The sequence below is a fragment of the Lactuca sativa genome, chromosome 4 (assembly GCF_002870075.4).
Source record: "Lactuca sativa cultivar Salinas chromosome 4, Lsat_Salinas_v11, whole genome shotgun sequence".
Classification (NCBI taxonomy): domain Eukaryota; kingdom Viridiplantae; phylum Streptophyta; class Magnoliopsida; order Asterales; family Asteraceae; genus Lactuca; species Lactuca sativa.
Window position 1 is genome coordinate 364,599,614 of NC_056626.2, and position 10,428 is coordinate 364,610,041.

Genomic DNA, 10,428 nt, shown 5'->3' on the forward strand with positions numbered 1-10,428 from the left:
AAGGAGCATCAATCATATCATCATTACATTAGATTCAAGTTATTCTTCTTCTCCTTCTCTTCTATTTGATCTGACATCATCCAATTGATTGGGATTCCGCACCATCAATTGGATCTGATTGATACACAAGAAAATTTTGGGGACTTACAATTGGTATCTGAATCGGCTTACGAAGAACGAATTGGTTCGTGGGCTACCCATCAAAGATTTCATTACTTTTGAGAAATGTGTTTCTGTGCCCAGGGAAAACATCATCGAAAACCACACTTTCCAAAGCAGATAAACTCCATAAGTCATGTGCTCGAGTTATTGCATATGGATTTATTTGGTCCGGTTAATGTGTTGAGCATCAATCGCAACTCTTTCTGCCTTGTCGTGATAGATGATTACTCCCGTTTCACTTGGGTTTTCTTTCTATATAACAAAGCAGAAATTCCTAACCTTATCAAAAGATTCATTGTGATGATCGAAAATCAGACTAACAATCAAGTGAAAGCGCTGCGTATTGATAATGGAACAGAGTTCAAGAATGCTGTTCTTGATCATTTTTGCGCTGAGAAAGGGATTGTGCGTCAATTCAGTTCTGTTCGAACACCTCAACAAAACCGGGTTGCCGAACATTGGAATCGAACTCTAAAAGATGCCGCAAGGACGATGCTCTGTGATTCCAAGCTTCCTGTATTCTTCTGGGCAGAGGCGATTAACACTGCGTGTTATGTTCAAAATCGTGTGCTAATCAAGAAAGCTAGAATGAAGACGCCGTATGAGATTTTATTTGGACACAAGCCATCTATCATTTATTTCCGAGTACTTGGCTGCCCTTGCACCCTTCTCCACTTGGAATCCAATCCCAAATTCAATGCCAAAGCCGATGACTGTTATTTTGTTGGATATGCAGCTCGAACTGCGTACAGGGTTTACAATAAGAAGACTAAACAGATTGTAGAATCATTTGATGTTTGTTGGCTTGAGGAAAATGAGACAGATGCTAGAGTGGGTCCTGACTGGTTGTTTGACTACACATCTCTTTTCAAATCATTCAATGTGTCTTCAGATAATCAAGAAGGATCTACTTTCAATTTGAAGATTCCTAGTGAAGACGAAGAAGATGAAGTTGATTATCGACCTCCATTGATTTCCACTAATCCTCCATCGGTACCCCCTACTCATTTTGAATCTTCTGAATCTCCTCAACAACCTTCTCCTGATGCCATTGCTACTCCCTTAACTCCAATGGAAAAAGAGTTCATGAATCATGAGACTTCCACTGTAACTTCAACTTTGATGGAACTTATTTTTCCAGAAAATATTGCAGAAGCGTTTGTAGCGGATTCTTCTAACGAACATTGTTCATCCTCTACAGACCATACAACAAATGATGGAGCGGTTAACATTCATAATCTTACTGTTTCGGTCAATGATATTAGTTATCAGATCCCTTCACGCATTCAGCGAGATCATCCAATAGAGAACGTCATTGGCCAGTTAGGCGACGGGGTTCAAACGAGAAGTAAAAGTGGGGATGTAAATACATGTCTCTACCCTTGCTTCATATCTCAAATAGAACCTAAACCTGTCGATATGGTTCTGAATGAGCCCAGCTGGGTTGAAGCCATGCATGACGAATTAAATCAATTTGAGAAACTCGGAGTCTGGAAATTGGTGGAACTACCAAAAGGAAAGAAATCTCTTGATACTCATTGGGTATTTCGAAATAAACAAAACGATTCAGGTGTCATTGTGCGCAACAAGGCAAGATTGGTGGTTCGAGGGTTTCGACAGGTTGACGGTCTTGACTATATTGAAGTTTATGCTCTGGTTGCTCGTTTGGAAGCCATTCGTATCTTCCTTGCTTATGCTTCCTACATGAACTTTACTGTATACCAAATGGACGTTAAGACGGCTTTCTTGTATGGCAAAGTCAAGGAGGAGATTTACGTTGACCAACAACCATTTTGTATCAATCATTCAACTGGGAAGATCAAGTTCAGGCCCTAAACATTTCAGAACCTGAAAAGGCAAATCTTGCTCAAGTCAAGGATTCAAGTAAAGAAATGGAAGCAGATCCAGAGGAGGAGATGATGAATTTTCAGTTTGCTTTCATGGTTCAGACCACTCCTGAACCAGTCAAATCTGAGGTTAGTGAATTCAGTTGTTCTCAATCTTGTATTAAAACTGTTAAGTTTTGAGAGATCAAATTGAAATAATCAAGAGAGAGAACGAGGACTTGAAATATGAGGGATATACTCTTAGAAAAAATCAAAAGCCCTTAAAAACTCAAAGAAACAAACCAGAGAATTCAAGAGGGGAGATGCGAATTGAAAGGAGCCATGAATATGCAAGGCCTTCATCATCAACAACAGCAGTTGGCAGCTCTGCTCTCTGTTGCTCTCCCCAAAGACAAGGATTCTTCATCTTCATCCTCATCGCAACATAACAATCCATCGTCTGAAGGTGGAGAAGACGACGCTTCTCGATTGGCAGCCATTAATCCAATATTGAAGGATTATTGATCTCCGTTACTGATATATTATTGCTATAGAAGGATTATTGATGCTCTTTGAAATTGTTTACCATGTTTTTCTCTGGATTGTCAAGATCAAATGGGGTGCTTAATGCAGGCTATATCGGTTTCCAGACCATTCATAGAGCTTATGATGATGTATTTCTTCAAAAGAGTGCATATTTGGCAATTAAGGTTCTGATAACTGGAATTTTGCGTTGCTTATTTGTTTTTGTTCCATTTGTTGGGTTTCAAACATATGGATATTACAGTTTCTGTGATGGAAATAATCCGGATAAAGTAAGGCCTTGGTGTAAAGCAAGGATTCCTTTGGTGTACAATTTTATTCAAAGTCATTACTGGGGGGTTGGTTTTCTAAAATATTTTCAGCTAAAACAGTTCCCAAATTTCCTTCTTGCATCACCAATCCTCTCGATTGCAGTCTACTCAATTATCCATTATGTGAAGCTACAGCCTGAGGTCTTCTTTTCACTTGGTTTCCAAGTTGCTCCAAAAAGTTATGGAGTAGATATAAACAACACTCACACATCAACAGTAATTCAAGAATCAGAAGAAGATCAGACTCTGAAAAGGAGAAAACATAGCACGGAAGAAGAAGAGGGTCCCACTCCCACTCCCACTGTGCTTTCAAAGAAGGATGAAAAATTAGGAAAATTTTCAATCATCATCATACCATTCATCTTACACTTGGGGTTCATGGTGGCTACAGCGTTTTTTGTCATGCATGTTCAGGTTGCTACAAGGTTTTTGTCTGCAAGCCCTCCAGTGTATTGGTTTGGGGCGTATGTTTTGGCATCTCATGGGAAGGGTTGGGGATACTTGATATGGGGATACTGTGTAGCCTACATCCTCATTGGAAGTCTTCTCTTTTCAAATTTTTACCCTTTCACTTAAAACCCTTTTTCAAGTTTGAAGAAGCTAAGAGAAGATTTAGAAACCCGTTTTTGGTTCTTAAAAGACGATGTATATGTACATGATGATGATTAGTTTGTTACATACAAGTAGATGGTTATAGTCATATAGAAGGACTAGGCCTAACTTTTGTGCCATAGCATAATCACTTTCAGTTAGAGAAAGCTCCAATTTGATGAAAAACCAAACTTGATTTTTCAAACAAAAATGGGTAGGGTTGAAGGAGGAAAATATGGCTTTAGCTACTGGGTTGGTGAACTGCTACAATGCCTTTGCTGCTGGAGAGCTCTCTCCACAACTTTCATTCACGGATCTTGATCAAATTCATCCTGAAGATGTGGAAGAGATGGATATTACTTGGCAAATGGCAATGGTGGTATTCAGGGCTAAACAATTCTTAAAAAAGACTGGAAAGAACAACTGGGGTGTAAATTCAGACAAAAAGATGGTTTTTAGCAAAGGAAAGTTGCGTTGTTATAATTGTCATGAACCAGGACACTTTGCGAGGGAATGTCCAAAACCAAATCAGCGAGAAAACTCCAAAAGAACCATGGTGCCAGTAACGTATGTTCACAGCAACAACAGAGGATCAACATCAAACAACCAGTCTGCAAACATGGCAACGGTAGCTCAATCGTTCAACTGGGAAGATCAAGTTCAGGCCCTAAACATTTCAGAACCTGAAATGGCAAATCTTGCTCAAGTCAAGGATGCAAGTAAAGAAATGGAAGCAGATCCAGAGGAGGAGATGATGAATTTGCAGTTTGCTTTCATGGTTCAGACCACTCCTGAACCAGTCAAATCTGAGGTTAGTGAATTCGGTTGTTCTCAATCTTGTATTAAAAGTATTAAGTTTTTGAGAGATCAAATTGAAATAATCAAGAGAGAGAACGAGGACTTGAAATATGAGGGATATACTCTTAGAAAAAATCAAAAGCCCTTAAAAACTCAATTAGAAAATAAAACAAAAGATTTTAAAAAATTGCAAGAGGATTACAGCAACAAATGCGAGAACTATGATCATCTCAAAAGAAAACTTGTTGTTGTAACCATGGAATTTGACACATTGAAAAGTTGTTTTGAAAAAGCTGAATTTAATTTCAAAAAATACGATGTGTCAAGTGAAAAGATTGCAAAATTAATCGAAGGTCAATCACACTGGAGAGATATCACTCATGGTAATCAAATAAAAGTTGGATTAGGTTATGAGAGTGTCCCTCCTCCCTTCAATCACAATTATACTGCTATTCCTCTGTCTCAAGAAGAAATTGACAAAGAACCTTGCATGGTGTACGGAAAGTCAGCTTCTGAGCAGGAAATACAGTCTAGTTATGAGACTTTGCATACTAATGCTTTTCCTTCAAGTGCAGATATATCAATAGTCTAGGGGGAGCATGCTGCTGAAACTTTTGAGTCAAATAATATTGTGATTGAGTCTGGTGTCAGTCATGAGTCTGTGTCAAAATCAAACACAAATGTTTTTGTGTCAGGTGGTATTTTATTTAAGTCTGAAAATGATTCTAATAGTGTTGTTTCTGATCAAACTGCTAAATCTGATTTACATGTCTCTGCATCTAACACATCTGTTACTAAATTCTATGATGGATCTTGCAAGTGTAATTTTGTTAGAAATGGAAAAGCTAAGAACAACACTAACAACAGCAGTGCCAAAGTTTCTGATAACAAACAAATTTGTTTTAACTGTGGTACTGCTAGACACATTGGAAGAAACTGCATGAACTGGATGTTTGTATCGCATACAACAAAAAGAGGGGAGAATGAATTTCGGGGACGATCCTTGACTAGGAAAATTCCCAAAACTCATTCTAGAAATGGAGAATTGAATACAACTTTAAACAAAAAATTCAAAAGATTTCAAAAGAATAAACAGGTTTTTTGCAAAAACAACAGAAGTTTGCCAAAGTCAACTCAGGCCAAGCCTAAGTCGAATTTGTCAAAGAGCAGGACAGGATCTTCTAACTCTTCAAGTAAGAGATCCACCAGTTCAAAGCAAACTCACAAATTTTTGAAACCTAACTTTCAATGGATTCGAAAATCTCTTTCCGATCAATCTCCATTACTCTCCAATTCAAAAGCAAAGAAAGAATCAAATGAAAAACTTGTAAAAAGAAAAAATCAACCCGAGATTGTGATGACCTGGGTTCCCAAAACTAAATAATTCCATTCATCGTGCAGGGACAGTTGAGGAGGAATGTCGCCAGACCTTGGTATGTCGACAGCGGCTGCTCTCGGCACATGACTGGAGACATATCCCAATTGCACGACATTCAAACTTTTAATGGGGGATGTGTTTCTTTTGCGGGCGGGGAGGGTGGAAAAATTACCCAAAGAGGAACTGTGTCCAATGGAGTGTTGAATTTTGAGAATGTTAACTTTGCTCCAGAACTGAAGCACAGCTTGCTGAGTGTATCTCAGATATGCGACAAGGGCTACTCTACTCATTTCACAGATAAGGAATGTCTGATCTTAAAACCTGGCATTATTATCCCTGACGATTGGATTCTAGTAAGATCTAAACGGGATGGAAATGCCTACATTATAGAAATGAATAGAAATTTCCCTGATGATGTCACGTGTCTCTTCTCCAAAGCTTCTGAACAAAATGCGATGTTGTGGCATCGTCGTCTCGGTCATGCGAATGCAATGAACCTGAATCGGCTTGCGAAGAACGAATTGGTTCGTGGGCTACCCATCAAAAATTTCATTACTTTTGAGAAATGTGTTTCTGTGCCCAGGGAAAACATCATCGAAAACCACACTTTCCAAAGCAGATAAACTCCATAAGTCATGTGCTCGAGTTATTGCATATGGATTTATTTGGTCCGGTTAATGTGTTGAGCATCAATCGCAACTCTTTCTGCCTTGTCGTGATAGATGATTACTCCCGTTTCACTTGGGTTTTCTTTCTATATAACAAAGCAGAAATTCCTAACCTTATCAAAAGATTCATTGTGATGATCGAAAATCAGACTAACAATCAAGTGAGAGCGATGCGTACAGATAATGGAACAGAGTTCAAGAACGCTGTTCTTGATCATTTTTGCGCTTAGAAAGGGATTGTGTGTCAATTCAGTTCTGTTCGAACACCTCAACAAAACAGGGTTGCCGAACGTCGGAATCGAACTCTAAAAGATGCCGCAAGGACGATGCTCTGTGATTCCAAGCTTCCTGTATTCTTCTGGGCAGAGGCAATTAACACTACGTGTTATGTTCAAAATCGTGTGCTAATCAACAAAGCCAGAATGAAGACGCCGTATGAGATTTTATTTGGACATAAGCCATCTGTTAGTCATTTCCGAGTATTTGGCTGCCCTTGCACCCTTCTCCACTTGGAATCCAATCCCAAATTCAATGCCAAAGCCGATGACTGTTATTTTGATGCATATGATGCTCGAACAGCGTACAGGGTTTACAATAAGAAGACTAAACAGATTGTAGAATCATTTGATGTTCGTTGGCTTGAGGAAAATGAGACAGATGCTAGAGTGGGTCCTGACTGGCTGTTTGACTACACATCTCTTTTCAAATCATTCAATGTGTCTTTAGATAATCAAGAAGGATCTACTTTCAATTCGAAGATTCCTAGTGAAGACGAAGAAGATGAAGTTATTTATCGACCTCCATTGATTTCCACTAATCCTCCCTCGGTACCCCCTACTCATTTTGAATCTTCTGAATCTCCTCAACAACCTTCTCCTGATGCCATTCCTACTCCCTTAACTCCAACGGAAAAAGAGTTCATGAATCACGAGACTTCCGCTGTAACTTCAACTTTGATGGAACTTCTTTTTCCAGAAAATATTGCAGAAGAGTTTGTAGCGGATTCTTCTAACGAACCTTGTTCATCCTCTACAGACCATACAGCAAATGATGGAGCGGTTAACATTCATAATCTACCTGTTTCGGTCAATGATATTAGTTATCAAATCCCTTCACGCATTCAGCGAGATCATCCAATAAAGAACGTCATTGGCCAGTTGGGCAACGAGGTTCAAACGAGAAGTAAAAGTGGGGATGTAAATACATGTCTCTACTCTTGCTTCATATCTCTAATAGAACCTAAATCTGTCAAAATGGCTCTGAATGAGCCCAGCTGGGTTGAAGCCATGCATGACGAATTAAATCAATTTGAGAAACTCCGAGTCTGGAAATTGGTGGAACTACCAAAAGGAAAGAAATCTCTTGATACTCGTTGGGTATTTCGAAATAAACAAGATGATTCAGGTGTCATTGTGCGCAACAAGGCAAGATTGGTGGTTCGAGGGTTTCGACAGGTTGAGGGTCTTGACTATACAGAAGTTTATGCTCCGGTTGCTCGTTTGGAAGCCATTCGTATCTTCCTTGCTTATGGTTCCTACATGAACTTTATTGTATACCAAATGGACGTCAAGATGGCTTTCTTCTACGGCAAAGTCAAGGAGGAGATTTACATTGACCAACCACCGGGTTTTGTTAATTCATCTCTTCCAAACCATGTTTACAAGTTAGACAAAGCTTTGTATGGATTGCATCAAGCTCCTCGAGCTTGGTATGCTACTCTTACTCAGCATTTGCTCAATCACGGCTATTCCCGAGGCACCATTGATCAAACCTTATTTCTCAAGCATGTTGGTCCAGATCAAATTCTCGTTCAAATTTATATGGATGACATCATTTTTGGGTCGACAAGCCAGCAACTTTGCAAGGAGTTTGAAGTGGTGATGAAGAAGCGTTTTGAGATGAGTTCACTTGGGGAAATGACCACGTTTTTGGGGCTTCAGGTCCAACAATATTCAACCGGAATCCTTATTCATCAAGCAAAATATGTGGAAGATGTACTGGAGAAGTTCGGGTTTCAAGACGCAAAACCTGCTCTTACGCCCATGGTGGAACGGCCTCTTCTAACTCCTGATCTTGAGGGTGAATCCGTAGATCAAACTCATTATCGATCAATGATCGGATCATTCATGTATCTTACTGCTAGTCGCCCAGACGTCATGTTTGCGGTCTGTCAATGTGCTCGCTACCAGGCTAATCCTAAACTCTCTCATTTAATTGTTGTTAGAAGGATTTTTCGGTATCTCAAAGGGTGCCCAAAACTGGGTCTTTGGTATCCGAAAAATCCCGAATTTAATCTCTATGCTTTTGCAGACAACAATTATGGCGGGTGTGAGCTTGATAGAAAATCGACTTCAGGAGGATTTCAATTTCTGGGAGATAGATTGGTGTCATGGCAATGCAAGAAGCAGCACACAGTCTCAACCTCAACAGCAGAAGCAGAATATGTTGTTGCATCTGCTTGTTGTTCTCAAGTCATCTGGATCCAACATCAATTGTTGGACTACGGTTTGAATTTTCAAGAAACCCCTATTTTTTGTGACAATGAGGTTGCGATTCAAATTGCCAAAAACCCGGTCTTGCACTCAAAAACCAAACACATCGACATCAAAATTCATTTTATTCGAGAATGTTATGAACGGTTGCTTATTCGGCTAGAACAAGTCCGCTCTGATAATAATGTAGCAGATCTGTTCACCAAGCCTTTTAACAAAGCTCGATTTGATGTGCTGGTTAATTTTCTAAAAATGATTCGTTTTGAGGATTAATTTTTTTTAAAAATAAATTTGGGCATTTCATTTATGCACAAATTTAGGGGGAGAAAAACCAAAAACATTAAAAAAGAGAAAATCCAAAATATTAGAAAATAAAATTATGCTGGTTATAGATTGTGTTTGAGGGACATAATTTGGGAAGTGATATGATAATGTGATAACAGGCAAACTGAGTCTGTGTAACGTACCCGAAGTTGAAGGGTCTATGCTCTGGTTTGATGTGTCGGTAGGCACGAAAGATTCTAAATGGACATGACTAGGCAGAATTGAACTTAGGAAATCAAATGACATCACAAATTTAGACCTAGATAGTTCCATTTAGCCTGACAATACGATGCTCGGATAGGTTGAGCAGGGAGATATATATGGGAATCTACTCGTCACATTAATTGAACCCGTACTTGGAACCGTGGTTTTACTTTTCCTCGATGTGCGGATTCTGTCCTTAATTCTAGTTGGATGGGGCGACTGGTAAATTCCGATAAATTAGGTCTGTAGAATATCATTTTCTTTCTTTCCCTCTGTTAGTCATATGTTGTCTCCTTTGCGCGATCTCTAATCCGACCTGGTACACAACATATGCAAGTCTATTTGTCTGCAAGCTAGATATATATATATATGTGTAAAATGTGTGAAAAACTTCTTATCTGTTAGCGATATGCTGTCTCCTTTGCGTGACTTCTAATCCGACCTAGTACACAGCATATGCAACCTTCTTATTCTCAACCCCTCTGAAGAATTTTGTATCTCTTCTCTCTCTGAATGGTTGTCTGCTCACCCGGTGTAAGGAGTACTCTGGAAGTTCTTGATGGCTGGGGCATATCAGGAAGCGGGAAACACGTTCTAGTACACTTAAAATTGAACACATACAGATTGTCTATAGATCTCGCTGCTCAATTTAGGTGGACAACAATATCCCTGGTCGTCGTCAGCTAATGGTCCTTAAGATATAGTATCTAGAAACTTTGGATCAGATATAATATCTAGGAACTTAGGATCACATTGTCTTGTCACTTATAGTATCTCCTAATTTTGTCACAATTTTTCGTGTTTAAGTGGATAACAATACCGACAATCGACCAGACAAAGATGTGAATATCAAAGGTACCGACAAGCAGATAACGGTCGTCTAAAAACTTTGATCCCTAATCCTCAACAGTTTAAAGGAATTTATAAAGGTTTAAATTGATTCTTGTCGATTAATAAATTTTTAAAATTTTATTTTTATTTTTATTTTTATTTTTATTTTATTTTTTAATTTTTTATTATTTTATTTTAATTTTTAATATCTTAGAAATTAAAAAATTATTAATCCTCAAAACAATTTGTTAAGAAAATTATGTGCAGAAAGGGATTTTGGAATAAATGTTTAAAAGACAA

The 10,428-nt window shown here is 38.6% G+C and overlaps 2 protein-coding genes across 2 annotated transcripts; both read left to right on the forward strand.

Annotated features, from left to right (window-relative positions):
- The first annotated feature begins 315 nt into the window (after nt 1-315).
- On the forward strand, nt 316-2,513 carry LOC128133719 (uncharacterized). The gene is made up of 4 exons (XM_052771246.1): nt 316-727; nt 899-1,818; nt 1,992-2,138; nt 2,295-2,513. Exons 1-4 carry the CDS (start codon nt 316-318, stop codon nt 2,511-2,513), a joined length of 1,698 nt encoding a protein of 565 aa, XP_052627206.1.
- A 73-nt stretch (nt 2,514-2,586) lies between these two features.
- On the forward strand, nt 2,587-3,540 carry LOC111896667 (uncharacterized). The gene is made up of 2 exons (XM_052771448.1): nt 2,587-2,698; nt 2,776-3,540. The coding sequence occupies exons 1-2, from the start codon at nt 2,604-2,606 to the stop codon at nt 3,416-3,418; spliced, it is 738 nt and encodes a 245-aa protein (XP_052627408.1). The 5' UTR covers nt 2,587-2,603; the 3' UTR covers nt 3,419-3,540.
- Nucleotides 3,541-10,428: the final 6,888 nt, after the last annotated feature.

Coding starts and splice junctions, on each gene's coding strand:
- LOC128133719 (XM_052771246.1), top strand. CDS start 316: ATGGATTTATTTGGTCCGGTTAATGTGTTGAGCATCAATCGCAACTCT. Junction 728..898: donor TGCGTGTTATGTTCAAAATC/GTGTGCTAATCA, acceptor TTGGATATGCAG/CTCGAACTGCGTACAGGGTT. Junction 2,139..2,294: donor CTGAACCAGTCAAATCTGAG/GTTAGTGAATTC, acceptor GAAACAAACCAG/AGAATTCAAGAGGGGAGATG.
- LOC111896667 (XM_052771448.1), top strand. CDS start 2,604: ATGGGGTGCTTAATGCAGGCTATATCGGTTTCCAGACCATTCATAGAG. Junction 2,699..2,775: donor GTGCATATTTGGCAATTAAG/GTTCTGATAACT, acceptor TGGATATTACAG/TTTCTGTGATGGAAATAATC.